The following is a 15,811-nucleotide window of genomic DNA, read 5'->3' as shown; positions in this document are numbered from 1 at the left end:
GTCCAGTCTGCTGCAAAATGTTTTTTTAAATGGCACATAAGCCCCTCCCCATTACAAATTAAAATCACCCACATATGGCATGGCCATGTGTGGCATTGTCCAAATTATTAAAATATATAATGGAGTAAGTATATAATGGGGTAAACGTAAAAACAAATGCCATATTTCAAAATTTCTCCCAAGAAAAAAAAAAAAAAGAAAATTGAATTAAAAGGGATAGTGTCATTTATGTGCAAATGTGGTACCGCTAAAACCTGCATATCACTGTGCAAGCAATGTGCCCTCCTATGACCTTGTGTATAAGGAAAAGGAAAAAAGTTATAGGGGTAAGAATACAGAAATTTTAAACATACAAATTTGTAAAAAATTTGGCCTTTTTTTTTTTTTTTTTTTATAAAGCAGTGCAATAATAGAAAAGCATGCAAACATAAGTAAAATGTTAAGCATATTGACCAACAGAATAGAGATAACATGTAATTTTTACTGTAAAAAGCACTGCGTAAAAAGTTGCAAAATTGCGGGTTTTCTTTTGACTATTCCCCCCTCCCAACCACACAAATAATGTATTCTTGGTCACGCCATACATTTCGTGGTAAAATTGGTTGTGCAAGAAACAAGCCCTCATATAGGTCTCTGGATGGAAATATAAGGCTAGGAGGAAAAAGCAAAAAAGGAAACTTGCTATTTCCTAAGTGCAGAATGGGGCTGTGTACTTAAAAAGTACCTGTCACCAAATACATTTTTTTAACCCAACTCGGGCCATGTACTCCTAACACCCCTCCAGCCCATAAAAAAAATAAAATAAAAATCAGAGCTTTAAAAAGCTCTGTATCTTACTTTTTATTCTTGCTCACGTAGTGCAATTCCCCAGCAGGAGAAAGTGGGTGTTTCCCAGTGGGCTTTCTGTGAGATTCTGTGGAGCTTTCACACAGAGTTGACAATCAAGCTCAGTGCAGAGAAGCACTTCCTGAGTTTGGACTCCTGCCAGGCCGGGAGGAGACCAAACTCGCTGTATTAATTGCGGCAGGGAACAGAACAGAGCCACCTAGTGGCCGTTTTTTCTATTACATTTTAAACATAATTATGTTGATAATTTTAAAAGCAAATGAATGGGAAAGTGTCTGCTAATTACACAAAGGACACTATATTAAAAGTTTTATTTGGTGACAGGTACTCTTTTTAAGGGGTTAAACACATGCCTAAAATTGCTGTTGTTTTGTGTATTTTTTTTTCAATAGTTTTTTGTATTCCTCCCTTAACCTATTAAGGACACATGGCGTACCTGTACGCCTTGCGCCCGGTCTATAACACGGGGTCACGGCAGCCAATGAAATAGCTATGGGTTAATAGCGTGCGGCACCGATTGTTGTGCTGCGCGCTATTAACCCTTTAGACGCGGCGTTCAAAGTTGATCGCCACGTCTAAAGTAACAAAAATACTCTCCCGGCAGGGATATCCCGATCAGCTAGGACACAAGCGGAGGGTCTGTTACCTGCCTTCGACGTGTCCGATCGGCGATGGATTGCTCCGAGCCTGAAATCCAGGCTTGAGCAATCGTCCATCGATAACACTGGTCAGTGCCATGTTAATGCATGGCAGTGATCTGTGTAAAAGATCAGTGTGTGCAGTATTATAGCTTCTAGAGGGGGCTATAATATTGCAGAAAAAAAAGTTAATTAAGATCATTTAACCCTTCCCTAATAAAAGAATCGCCCCTCTTTTCGTTTTTTCCCCCCCTTTTACCATGTAGTATAGTTTGGACATTTCTGTATGCAGCAATAATAATATATCATTAATTAAACCGCACGGTTAATGGCGTATGCGCAAAAACATTCAAAAGTCCAAAATAGCGTATTTTTGGTCACTTTTTAGATCGTGAAAAATGAATAAATCGCGATCAAAAAATCCAATCAAGACAAATGGTACCACTAAAGACTTGAGATCACAGCGCAAAAAACTACCCCTCCCAAATCCCTGTACACGGAAAAATAAAAGTTATAGGGGTTGAAAGATGACAATTTTAACCCCTTCCCGCAAATGGACGTGTATACACGTCCAATACATTTTCTATCACCATGTCCGTTGGCATGGTGATAGAAACGTCATCTCAGCTGCCCTGGACACTATGCAGCAGGGGACCAATCAGACTGGTCCCCTGCTGCAGATCATTGTCATTAGTCACTGACTAATGACAATGACTTGCGGGGTTCCGGGCTGATCGGGTCTCTGGTGACCCGATCGGCCGGAAAATAGGGATGATCGGAGCAGTCAGAGACCGCTCCGATCCATCCTGAGTGATAGGAGCTAGGTGGCAGCTGCCATTGGTAGTTAGGACTAGTGACCAATGGCAGGAGGGGGGCGGGAGGTTAGAGGTGAAATCCCGTCTCTGCCCCGCCCCTGGATGTTGGGGCAGAGCGGGGGAACGATGGCGGATGCCACGTGTCACGAGGCGGTATCCTGACAGACAGCGCGGGACCGGCGAAGGCAGCGGCGGACGCAGCAGTGAAGATCAGCGGTAAGTGATCTTCACAGCTGCATTCCAGGAGTTGCCAAACTACAACTCCCAGCAAGCCCAGACAGCCAAAGGCTTTCTGGTCATGCTGGGAGTTGTAGTTTTGTAACATCTGGAGGCCCACAGTTTGGAGACCACTGGGCAGTGGTGTCCAAACTGTGCTCTTAAAGATGTTGCAAAACTACAACTCCCAGCATGCCCAGACAGTCCAGGCATGCTGGGAGTTGTAGTTCTGTAACATATGGCCCTTCAGATGTTGCAGAACTACAACTCCAAGCATGCCTGGACAGTCTGGGCATGCTTCGAGTTGAAGTTTTGCAATATCTGGAGGGCTACAGCTCTGACACCACTGCACAGTGGTCACCAAACTGTGACCCTCCAGATATTGCAAAACTAACTCCCAACATGTCTTTCGGCGGTCTGAGCATGCAGGGAGTTGTAGTTTTTCAACAGCTGGAGGCACCTTTTTTGGGAAACACTGAGTAACAAACTCAGTGTTTTGCAACCAGTGTGCCTCCAGCTTTTGCATAACTACAACCCCCAGCATGCCCGGACAGCCAAAGGGCATGCTGGGATTGTTAGTAGTATGCCTCCAGCTGTTGCATAACTACAAGTCCCAGCATGCCCTCAGTTGTCACTGCATGCTGAGTTGTAGTTTTTGCAACGGCTGAAGGCACACTGGTTGTGAAGTTTGTTACCTAACACAGTGTTTCGCAACCAGTGTGCCTCCAGCTGTTGCAAACTACAACTCCCAGCATGCACTGATAGACCGTACATGCAGGGAGTTGTAGTTTTGCAACAGCTGGAGGCACACTGGTTGCGAAACACTGAGTTAAGTAACAAACTCTGTGTTTTGCAACCAGTGTGCCTCCAGCTGTTGCATAACTTCAAACCCCAGCATGCACGGACAGCCAAAGGGCATGCTGGTAGTGTAGTGAAGGTTTGCGCCACTCCCCCCCCCCCCCCCCCATGTGAATGTACAGGGTACATTCACACGGCCGGGGTCTACAGCGAGCTTCTTGCTACAAGTTTGAGATGCAGCAAGTTTTCCGCCGCAGCTCAAACTCCCAGCGGGAAGCTCACTGTAGACCCCGGCCGTGTGAATGTACCCGAAAAACACCACACTATACTACATTACACAAAATTTAAAGTAAAACGCTACATACACATAAAAAGTAAAATGCTACATACACATTCCCCTTTGCAACAGCTGGAAGCACCCTGTTTGGGAAACACTGCCATAGGGTATTTTTGGTATCGGAGGCAAGTGTCATTCTTGCATCCATTTCCGTCCTTATGATAATCCCTTATTTAGTCCTCAAATGCACATGGCGCTCTCACTTCAGAGCCCTGTCATATTTCAAGGCAACAGTTTAGGGCCACATATGGGGTATTTTCGTACTCAGGAGAAATTGCCTAACAAATTTTGGGGGGGCTTTTTCCTATTCCCTATTACCCCTTTTTCCTATTACCCCTTGTAAAATGTAAAATTTGGGGGAAAACCAGCATTTTAGTGAAAAAAAAAAAATCATTTACACATCAGACTTTAACAAAAAGTCATCAAAAACCTGTGGGTGTTAAGGCTCACTGTACCTCTTGTTACCTTCCTTGAGGGGGTGTAGTTTCCATAATAGTATGCCACGTGGATTTTTCTTGCTGTTCTGGCACCATAGGGGCTTCCTAAATGTGACATGCCCCCCCCAAAAACCATTTCAGAAAAATTCACTCTCCAAAATCCCATTGTCGCTCCTTCCCTTCTGAGCCCTTTACTGCACCGATTGAACACTTTACATACACATATGAGGTATTTCCTTACTCGAGAGAAATTGGGTTACAAATTTTGGGGAGATTTCTCTCCTTTTACCCCTTATAAAAATACAAAAACTGGGTCTACAAGAACATGCGAGTGTAAAAAATGCAGATTTTGAATTTTCTCCTTCACATTCCTACTATTCCAGTGAAACACCTAAAGGGTTAACACACTTACTGAATGTAATTTTGAATACGTTGAGGGGTGCAGTTTTTATAATGGGGGTAATTTATGGGTTATTTCTAATAAGAAAGCCCTTCAAATCCACTTCAAACCTGAACTGGTCCCTGAAGAATTCAGATTTAGAAAATTTTGAGAAAAATTGGAAAATTGCTGCTGAACTTTGAAGCCCTCTGAGGTCTTCCAAAAGTAAAAACATGTCAACTTTATGATACAAATATAAAGTAGACATATTGTATATGTGAATCAATATATCATTTATTTGGTATGTCTATGTTCCTTAAAAGCAGAGAGTTTGAAAGTTCGAAAATTGCTAAATTTTCAAATTTTTTATGAAATTTTGGAATTTTTCACCAAGAAATGATGCAAGTATCGTCGAAATTTTACTGCTATGTTAAAGTAGAATATGTCACGAAAAAAACTATCTCGGAATCAAATTCATAAGTAAAAGCATCCCAGAGTTATTAATGCTTAAAGTGACAGTGGTCAGATGTGCAAAAAACGCTCTGGTCCTTAAGGTGAAAATGGGCTTGGTCCTTAAGGGTTTAAACGTATTCATTCCAGAAGTACAACAAAATCAAACCTATACAAGTAGAGTATCCTTTTAATTGTATGGACCTACAAAATAGAAAAGGTGTCATTTTTACCAAAAAATGTACTGCGTAGAAACTACAGAAGTTTTTTTTTTCATTTTGCCGTGGATTTTTTTGTTAATTGACTGTCACTGCAAAGTAGAATTGGTGGTGAAAAAAATAAGCCATAATATGGAATTTTAGGTGCAAAATTGAAAGAGTTATGATTTTTAAAATGTAAGGAGGCAAAAACTAAAGTGCAAAAATGGAAAAACATGGAGTCCTTTATAAAGTAATAAACTATTCAATAAATTGTATGTGCACAAAAATGTTAATAAATACTACAACTCATCACAAAGAAAATAACTAAAAAGTCAGACAACTAAAATAATTATCTTGAAATTTGGCAAAATGAGAATTACTTTCCCAATAAAACATGTTTTTATTGTACTAATTGAGTAAAATGCTATTAAAAGCCTACAGAAAATCAAAATAGACAAATCACCAGGTCCAGGTGGCATTTACCCCTGTGTTCTAAAGGAATTAAGTAATGTAATAGACAGACCCCTATTTTTAATATTCAGGGACTCTAGTGTGACAGGGACTGTTCCCACAAGACTGGCGCATGGCAAATGTAGTGCCAATATTTAAAAAGGGGTCAAAAGGTGACCCCAGGAATTATAGACCTGTTAGCGTAACCTCAGTTGTATGTAAATTTTTTGAGGGTTTTCTAAGAGATGATATTTTGGAATATCTTGATAAAAATAAATGTATGACTCCGTATCAGCATGGATTTAGGAGGGATCGATCCTGTCAAACAAACCTGATCAGCTTTAATGAGGAGGTGAGCTCCAGACTGGACCAGAGACAATTGCTGGATGTCGTATATCTGGATTTTTCCAAAGCATTTGATACGGTGCCACATAAGATTGGTGCATAAAACGAGAAGGATGGGGATGGGGGAGAATGTGTGCAAGTGGATAAGTAACTGGCTCAATGATAGGAAACAGAGGGTGGTTATTAATGGTACTTATTCTAATTGTGTGACTGTTACTAGTGGGGTACCACAGAGGTCAGTGCACTGTTAAAAATGGATCTGGATAGTTTGGGGGTTTGGGCTGAGAAGTGGCAGATGAGGTTCAACACTGATAAATGTAAGGTAATGCACATGGGGAAGAAAAATCCAGGCTGGGATTATGTATTAAATGGGAGCACACTTGGGACGACTGACATGGAAAAGGACTTAGGAGTCTTAGTTAACAGTAAATTTAGCTGTAGTAACCAGTGTCGGGCAGCTGCTGCCAAGGCAAATAAAATCATGGGGTGCATCAGTAGGGGCATAGATGCCCACGACAAGGAAATAACTCTACCGCTGTACAAATCACTAGTCAAACCACACATAGAATACTGTGTACAAGAAAGATATAGTGGAGCTGGAGAGGGTTCAAAGACGGGCAACCAGGGTAATACGGGGAATGGAAGGACTACAGTACCCAGAAAGATTATCAGAATTGGGGTTATTTAGTTGAGAAAAAAGAAGGCTTAGGCGAGACCTAATAACTATGTATAAATATATCAGGGGGCCGTACAAAGATCTCTCCTATGATCTATTTATACCCAGGACTGTATTCATAACAAGGGGGCATCCTCTATGTCTTGAGGAAAGAAGGTTTCTACACCAGCACAGACAGGGGTTCTTTACTGTAAGAGCAGTGATACTATGGAATTCTCTGCCAGAGGAGCGGGTCACGGGTAACTCTGTAAAATAATTCAAAAGGGGTCTGGAGGCATTTTTGGAGAATAACAACATTACAGGTTATGGATTCTAGATCCAGGGATTTATTCTGATTGCCATATTTGGAGTCGGTGGGAGGAATTTTTACCTCTAGTATGAGGGTTTTTGCCTTCCTCTGGATCAACTCAGTAGGGACTCATTAGGGTTATAGGTTGAACTTGATGGACTCTGGTCTTTTTTCAACCTTATTAACTATGTTACTAAGCTAGTTAATAAAGTATATGTACCTCAATATTCACTGAAAACTACAACTTGTCCACTGAAAAAACATGGTCTCATACAGCTACATCAGAAATATACGTTCTAGCTTTTGTAATGCAACAATGAAAAGAAAAAAAAATAATAAGATGCCCTTAAAGGGGTTATTTACAAAACTGATGTGTAAAAAAGCCACCTATATTAGACTGACAAGGGCCCAACTCCTGGCACCCCTGCCTGCTTATCAGCTGAATTACAAAGGCCATGATGCTTGTATGATCCCTGAACGCTCTTTAGGCTAAGTTTGCGCTAGTTTTTTGAGCGGTTAAAAACACCCTAAAATCCCACAACTGCTACACAGTGTTTTTTGGGGATAGATCTTGGCAAAGAGTCAATGTGGAATTCTAAAATGCCAAACCCACTTAACTGTATACCGTCCCTGATCCTAGCGAGGCTTAGCTGTGCCAACGGCTATACAGCTGCGGGTAAAGCTCATGCTGGCCATAAGGTATACATTGTATATCAAATAAGAACATAGTGATCTGTATAAAAAGCTGGTTTACTGTAACCTCTTGCTTGGCTGAGCGCTCTGTGCAGTTCCAACAAGGTAAGAGTTTACTAGCATTGCTGAGCGGCAGTCATGGGGGTTTTGGGGGGCATTTTCACCCCACAAAAAAGTGGAAACCTAGCCTAAAGAGGGTGCAGCACTCACACAAGCATCATGGCCTCTTAATACAGCTGATAGGCAGGGGTGCCAGTAGTTAGACCCTTGTCAATCTAATATTGGTAGCCTATTTTTAAGATAGTCCATCAATTTTGTAAAGCAGCATAACCCCTTTAACCTGTTCAGGACATATAGGTACGCCCTTGCATCCTGGTAGTTAAGGACGCAGGGCATACCTGTATGCCCTGGTCCCATTACCACTGTTTGAAGCAAGCTCACAAGCTGAACGTGCTTCATACACAGTGGTTCCTGACTGCTATCAGCAGCCAGGACCCAGGGTCAATGCCTGACATTGTCGAACGGACCGATGCCCAGGAGTAAATGTCAGAGTTGATTGTGGTGTCTGAAATGGCAAAAATACTATCCCGGCAGCTCAGTGTAGCTGATCGGGACCATTGCGGTGAAATTGCAATGTCCTGATCATCTAAAGGGATGGCGGGAGGGCCCTTACCTGCCTCCTTGCCATCCGATCGGTGCACTGATGTCCCCATCCAGGCTTTGCAGGCTGAAGCAACAGAGCACCGATAAGAGTAATCAATGCTGTTCTATGGAGCAACTTGATTAGTGTATACAATCTAAAGATCGCATGGTATAACCCTCCTATGGGGACAGAAAAAAAAGTGTTAAAAAAAATAAATGTGAACAAGCTTGTTAGTTAGTTGTTAGTTAAGGACTCAGGGTTTTTCCGTTTTTGCACTTTCGTTTTTTCCTCCTTACCTTTTAAAAATCATAACCCTTTCAATTTTCCACCTAAAAATCCATATTATGGCTTATTTTTTGCGTCGCCAATTCTACTTTGCAGTGACATTAGTCATTTTACCCAAAAATGCACGGTGAAACGGAAAAAAAGTCATTGTGCGACAAAATCGAAAAAAAAACGCCATTTTGTAACTTTTGGGGGCTTCCGTTTCTACGCAGTGCATATTTCGGTAAAAATGACACCTTATCTTTATTCTGTAGGTCCATACGATTAAAATGATACCCTACTTATATAGGTTTGATTTTGTCGCACTTCTGGAAAAAAATCATAACTACATGCAGGAAAATTTATACGTTTAAAAATGTCTTCTGACCCCTATAACTTTTTTATTTTTCCATGTACGGGGCGGTATGAGGACTCATTTTTTGCACCGTAATCTGAAGTTTTTATCGGTATGATTTTTGTTTTGATCAGACTTTTTGATCACTTTTTATTCATTTTTTTATGTTATAAAAAGTGACCAAAATACGCTTTTTTGGACTTTGGAATTTTTTTGCGCGTATGCCATTGACCGTACGGCTTAATTAATGATATATTTTTATAGTTCGGACATTTACGCACGCGGCGATACCACATATGTTTATTATTTTTTTTTTTTTTTACACTGTTTTATTTTTTTTATGGGAAAAGGGGGGTGATTCAAACTTTTATTAGGGAAGGGGTTAAATGACCTTTATTAACACTTTTTTTTTACTTTTTTTTTGCAGTGTTATAGGTCCCATAGGGACCTATAACACTGCATACACTGATCTCTCATCCTGATCACAGGCGTGTATTAACACGCCTGTGATCAGCATTATCGGCGCTTGACTGCTCCTGCCTGGATCTCACCGCGATTCACCGCGGCGGTCCCGAACAGCCCGACTGAGCAGCCGGGATACTTTCAGTTTCACTTTAGAAGCGGCGGTCAGCTTTGACCGCCGCTTCTAAAGGGTTAATACCGCACATCGCCGCAATCGGCGATGTGTGGTATTAGCCGCGGGTCCCGGCCGTTGATTAGCGCCGGGACCGACGCGATATGATGTGGGATCGCGGCGCGATCCCGCTTCATATCGCGGGAGCCGGCGCAGGACGTAAATATACGTCCTGCGTCGTTAAGGGTTTAATAAATAATTAATATAAATAATTAATACGTTTGAATCACCCCTTTTTCCCATTTTTTTAAATATTGTAATAAATAAATCTACACACATGTGGTATCGCCGTGTGCCCAAATGTCCCAACTATTAAAATAAAAGCTTTTTTAAACCGCACGGTTGATGGTGTGCACGAAAAATTGTGTATTTTTGGTCACTTCATATACCATAAAAAAATTGATAAAAAGCGATCAAAAAGTCCCCTCAAGGCAAAAATGGTACTGCTAAAAACTACAGAGCACAGCGCAAAAAAATTAGCCCTCATAAATCCCTGTATGCGAAAAAAGAAAAAAGTTATAGGGGTCAGAAGATGACAATTTTAAACATACTAATTTAGCATATAGTTGTAAAAATTTTTTAATGTTGTAAAATATAATAAAACCTACATAAATTGGGTATCCTTGTAACCGTATGGACCAACAGAATAAAGATAAGGCTTCATTTTTACCGAAAAGTGCACTGCGTAGAAACTGAAGCCCCCAGAAATAAGTTCGTTTTTTTATTTCGCCGCAGATTGTTACAATGTAAAGTGATGTCATTACAATGTACAATTAGTGATGCAAAAAACAAGCCCTTATATGTGTCTGTAGGTGCAAAAGTGGAAGCATTATGATTTTTAAAAGGGTAGGAGAAAAAAATGAAAGTGCATTACAAAAGCCTAAACTAATTTTTTTTTGATGATGTTACTGTATGAAGCCTTTTTTTTTTTTTATTTTTTTTTTTGTTTGTTTCTGTGATATGTCAATTTTATTTTGCAATAACAGGGACACTTTATGGATGCTGGATTTGCATATAGTTTTTGAACTTTGTATTTTGTTCGTATGTAAGCTTGCTCTTAAACACAAAGTAGAATATTTAGAACGTAACTTTTCTTTATGTGCAGGAAACGTTTAAAGAAAGTCTGGGACCGTGCAGAACAGTTTGTTAATAATGAATCCCGTGTCCGTACAGAACAGCAGCGTGTAGCTGGTGCCAATTTGAATGTGTGGCGATGGATACAAACGCGGAATGAACATCCAAGATAAATGCTGTGCTTTAATTTTGTGCAATCTACAAATAAATTGATGGGTGATGGTGTTCTGCAGCAGTTTGCTTTAGTTGCGCAAATTTTGATATAAGTACCATAATCACCAAAAGTATTACCTAAGCGTTATGAGCTGTGGTTAAATTGAGCAACAGTCTTGCCTTCTTGCTTTTGTATGACATACTAGTTTATGAAATGTTTTACAGTCACACTGCCGAAAGTTTAAAGTGCAGTCAATTTGTACAATTTTTTACATTTTTTATTTACAAATATTTTGTACTGCATTGAATACTTTCAGAAATGTTCAGTTATGATGTGTAGAATAATTTCCTCCTTCGTAATATGCCAACTGTGGTTATTTTCAGCTTTTTTTTTTTTTTATACCCACTGCACTGTCCGGGCCTTCCTGTGTAATGTAAAGAGCCAACCACCATACTAGCTTGTTATCTCCATCCCCTTCTCTAGACCCTTTGCTGTTTAAGTGTAATTCCTTTATAAGTAGGAAGGGGTTGTGGGAGGGGGAGGGAATGGGTGGTGTATGCGATGTTGTAATTTGTTCTTGCAGGGGCTCATGGGAGATCTAGACACTTGCTGTCTCCTCGCTTGGCTGCTCCCGTTCTGGACGGTGGTTATTCTTCTGCACAGCAGAGATGTTGTTTATAAGCAGCAGCAGAGAGGCAGAAAATTCAATTATTGGAGAATAACACAACACCTGCAGTATTGGAAATAACTGTTTCAGTGCCAAAGCTGTATTCATGTAGTCTGAATGCACCTTCTTCAAAGCTTCACAGAAAATAAAGGCTATTGCTACAATAATCCTTTCCGTGCTGTATAACATTAAATAAATTAAGTCATATTGAACATAAGTCTGTGCAGTTATCGTTTTAATGTTACTAAAATTTATACTATGTTTTTTATTAATGTATTTTTACTCTTTCATGCCCCTTCCAGGGCATGTGCTAAGAAGTGGTTAAAGAATATCAGGAATATCTGCTTTTCCCTCTTAGAATGAATTAGGTCATGTATCCAAATGTAGGTCACATCCTCTGTCCCCTCTAGACACCTTTGTTAGCAGTTATCTTCCCAGAATTTTAAATGGGCACTGTCAGATATAATAAAAAAAAAACTTTTGAAATGTTGTACATCTTGGCAAAACAATTGTTTTTCTAATATACTTCTGTAAAAAAGTTTTACATTTTATTAACGAAAACGGTCTTCGAAAATCCCACCACTAGGGGTTCCTATACCTCCTGGGACACTGAGTCCCACAGCAGCATGAGCGTGTCCAAGGGTCATGGACACACTCAGGCTGTTGCAAAACTACAACTCCAGGCATACCTGGACAGTCAAAGTATTCTGGGCATGCTGGGAGTTGTAGTTTTGCAGTTGTAGTTTTGCAAAAGCTGTAGGAACACAGCTGAAGGCAACACTGCTGTAAAAAAAAAAAGTGTTATCCTAACACTGTATCTCCAGCTGTTTCAAAACTACAAGTCCGAGCATTACAAGACTGCCAAAGGATGATACACATGAATGACATTGGAAGATCTAAGTTATACACTAACCATTTTGTATTTGGTGGTAGAGTACAGGCAACATCTAATAATCACTGTGTGTGTGTATACAGCATAAAACCAGAGAGGAAAGGGTTATGTCCCTTTAGCACTGCCTGTGTGCCCCATCAGAAAACGTCCATTAGGCTATTTTTTTATTTATTTTTTTATACCTTTTTAATGTCCGATATCCGGACGGGGCACAACAGGCAGCAACAGGTCCCGACAGATCCCATTTACTATTATGGGGTCCGTTGGGTGCCGCTGTTTTTTAAGGAGAGAAGTGGGAGAAAGACTTTGCATGATGTATTTTTACCCCTGCTACTCTCCTGTTTCCCTGATGTGCATTGCACTGCTGTGTTCAAACAACGGTGTGAAAGAAGCCTTACAGAGCAGGGCTGCCATGCTGCTTCAAGAGCAGTGAGTCAGCAGAGTGTGGGAGGGGAAGGAGTCATCACAGTGCAGGCAAGATAAGGACAATCCCCCCCCCCTCCCTTTGAGACAATTGAAAAGACATTGAGCAGCTGTAATATGCTATTTTGCTAGTGATGTTTACATTAGGTAGACGACGGTGGGCGTGAACATGGTAGCCCACACACAGCGTTCAGAGCTCAATGTCCCAGACACTGTGTAGTGGAGTAACCCATTCATCCAGTATGGTTGCCTTGAAATTAAATGTGAACAGCAATTTTGCCTTTAAACATAAATACAGGTATATACAGACCTATGGTATTACATTAACCCATACTGCAGGTTTTTAAATGGGCATTGATATTTAAGAAAACTTATCATATCATGTAGATAACATGTATGTTTGTAAATATTTGGTAATTTTTTGTGAAAAAAAAAAAAAACTGTCCCTTCAGCTTTTGCCTTTGCAGAGACAAAATACAGTAAGTTTGGGTGGACAAGCAGGGCTCTGTGGATGGTGGACAAGCAGGGCTCTGTGCAGTGAGGCTCTATGACACGCTCCCTCCTCACACAGCAGGATGATTGGCCCAAAAATTTTCACACAAAAAAACACACAAATATATATATATATATATATATATAATGTTGTCTAGATGATATAAAAAGTTGTTGCAAATGACAGGTGTACTTGATAGGACAGGTAAGCCGCTACAAGGATACAAAAAAAAAATCATGCCCATTTTATGTTACCTTTGCAGTGTCACTGAATTTGCAAAACCTTTTCTACATTACATTACAGGTTATGGATTCTAGATCTATATCAAGTCAGTAGGGACTCATTAGGGTTATAGGTTGAACTTGATGGACACTGGTTTTATTTTATTTTTACCTCATGAACTATGTTACAGGGATGCCAGCTGTAAAAAAATAATAATTTTTGAGTAGATGTGAAACTGTGCAGTATATCGATAAACCTGGTAAGAAATGTAGCTTTTTATATTGGTGCTGAGCATAAAAAACTGGAACTGAACATGCTGTACTGCATTAGAAGAGCTGAGTATCTATGCAACAAAGTTAGTGTTGGATAAAAGCAGAGCCTTGCGTACGTCTTTGCTCGGTCCATTTCCTTCCATATGATGCATCCTCCAGGCAAATATCTTTTAAAGGCAGAATCGGTGAACCACAATAAATGTGCTTTTCGGAGTATTTATGATGGCTGGAGAAGGGACAGAATTTAAAATTCCACATGGCAGCTATTGTTACTACAGATAAACCTCAACATATTGTTCATTGTCTTTGTACGGTTAATCAATATGCAGAGTAATGTAGTGTTGACTAATTAGAAGGTACACAAACCTAGGGAGAAATTCTGGTTAATTCACACAAACATTGAATTAGCTCACATTGATGGGCCTCTGCAGCAAAACTGTTATAGCAACTGACTAGACCTGATACCGTTACATGCAAAAGAATTAAGAATTAAATATATGAAGAATTAAAAAATATCAGTGTATGGTAAAATATATTACACATTTTAAGAACTATTATCCTACATAAAATTTATTGTTGTGATAATTGTGACAGACATGCCTATTAATACGGTGTAGTATTTTTTTTATCTTCACAAGGGGTAAAGGAAGAAATTTTGAATTACAGTTTCTCTTAACTACATAAATACCCCATATGTGGCCCTAAATGGTTTCCTTAAAATGGAACAGGGCTCTGGAGGGAGGGAGCACCATTCCCATTTGAGCCCTAAATTGGTGATTTTCACTGCAATGGCTGATAGTTTCAGTGGTTCTGACAAAAAAAAAGCATAAAATAAATAAATAAAATATAACCCCATTTTGAAAACTACGCCCCTCAAGAAATTTGACAAGATTTAGCACATATGCCATACAGGGAGAGTGTGTCATTCCACCTAGATGCAGCGCTTTTTCAAGGTACAGTGGGGAAAAAAAGTATTTAGTCAGCCACCACTTGTGCAAGTTTTCCCACTTAAAAAGATGAGAGGCCTGTAATTTTTATCATAGGTATACCTCCACTATGAGAGACATAATGAGAAAAAAAAATCCATATAATCACATTGTCTGATTTTTAAAGAATGTATTTGCAAATTATGTTGGAAAATAAGTATTTGGTCACCTACAAACAAGCAAGATTTCTGGCTCTCGGTCTCCTCTGTCCTCACCTTGTTACATGTATTAATGGCACCTGTTTGAACTTATCAGTATAAAAGACACCTGTTCACAACCTCACATAATCAGACTCCAAACTCCACTATGGCCAAGACCAAAGAGCTGTCGAAGGACACCAGAAACAAAATGGTAGACCTGCGCCAGGCTGTAAAGACTGAATCTGCAATAGGCAAGCAGCTTGGTGTGAAGAAATCAACTGTGGGAGCAATTATTAGAAAATGGAAGACATACAAGACCATTGATTATCTCCCTTGATCTGGGGGCTCCACACAAGATCTCACCCCATGGTGTCAAAATGATCACAAGAACAGTGAGCAAAAATCCCAGAACCACACAGGGGACCTAGTGAATCACCTGCAGAGAGCTGTGACCAAAGTAACAAAGGCTACCATCAGTAACACACTATGCCACCAGGGACTCAAATCATCCAGTTCCAGACGTGTCCCCTGCTTAAGCCAGTACATGTCTGGGCCTGTCTGAAGTTTGCTAGAGAGAATTTGAATGATCCAGAAGGGGATTGGGAAAATGTTATATGGTCAGATGAAACTAAAGTAGAACTTTTTGGTAAAAACTCAACTTGTTGTGTTTGGAGGAGAAAGAATGTTGAGTTGAATTCAAAGAACACCATATTTACTGTGAAACATCATGCTTTGGGGCTGTTTTCTGCAAAGCGACCAGGATGACTGATCCGTGTAATGGAAAGAATGAATGGGGCCATGTATCCTGAGATTTGAGTGAAAACCTTCCATCAGCAAGGGCATTGAAGATGAAACGTGGCTCGGTCTTTCAGCATCACAATGATCCCAAACACTCCTCCCAAACAACCATGGAGTGGCTTCGTAAGAAGCATTTCAAGGTCCTGGAGTAGCCTAGCCAGTCTCCAGATCTCAACCCCATAGAAAACCTTTGGAGGGAGTTGAAAGTCTGTGTTGCCCAGCGAC

General features: G+C 40.2%; 1 protein-coding gene across 4 annotated transcripts in view; it reads left to right on the top strand.

The window, feature by feature from the left end:
- The window catches only part of LEMD2 (LEM domain nuclear envelope protein 2), a 79,616-nt gene extending 68,039 nt beyond the window's left edge, over positions 1–11,577 (top strand). For all 4 annotated transcript variants that reach the window (XM_056557566.1, XM_056557564.1, XM_056557567.1 and 1 more), the window contains one exon: positions 10,571–11,577. In XM_056557566.1, coding sequence (XP_056413541.1) covers positions 10,571–10,712 — 142 coding nt within the window. In that variant the 3' untranslated portion in view covers positions 10,713–11,577. The remainder of the gene's footprint in view (positions 1–10,570) is intronic.
- The last annotated feature ends 4,234 nt before the right edge of the window (positions 11,578–15,811 follow it).

This window comes from Hyla sarda, chromosome 2, assembly GCF_029499605.1.
Source record: "Hyla sarda isolate aHylSar1 chromosome 2, aHylSar1.hap1, whole genome shotgun sequence".
NCBI classification, from domain to species: Eukaryota; Metazoa; Chordata; class Amphibia; order Anura; family Hylidae; genus Hyla; species Hyla sarda.
This window is presented reverse-complemented; position numbering and strand designations above follow the sequence as displayed.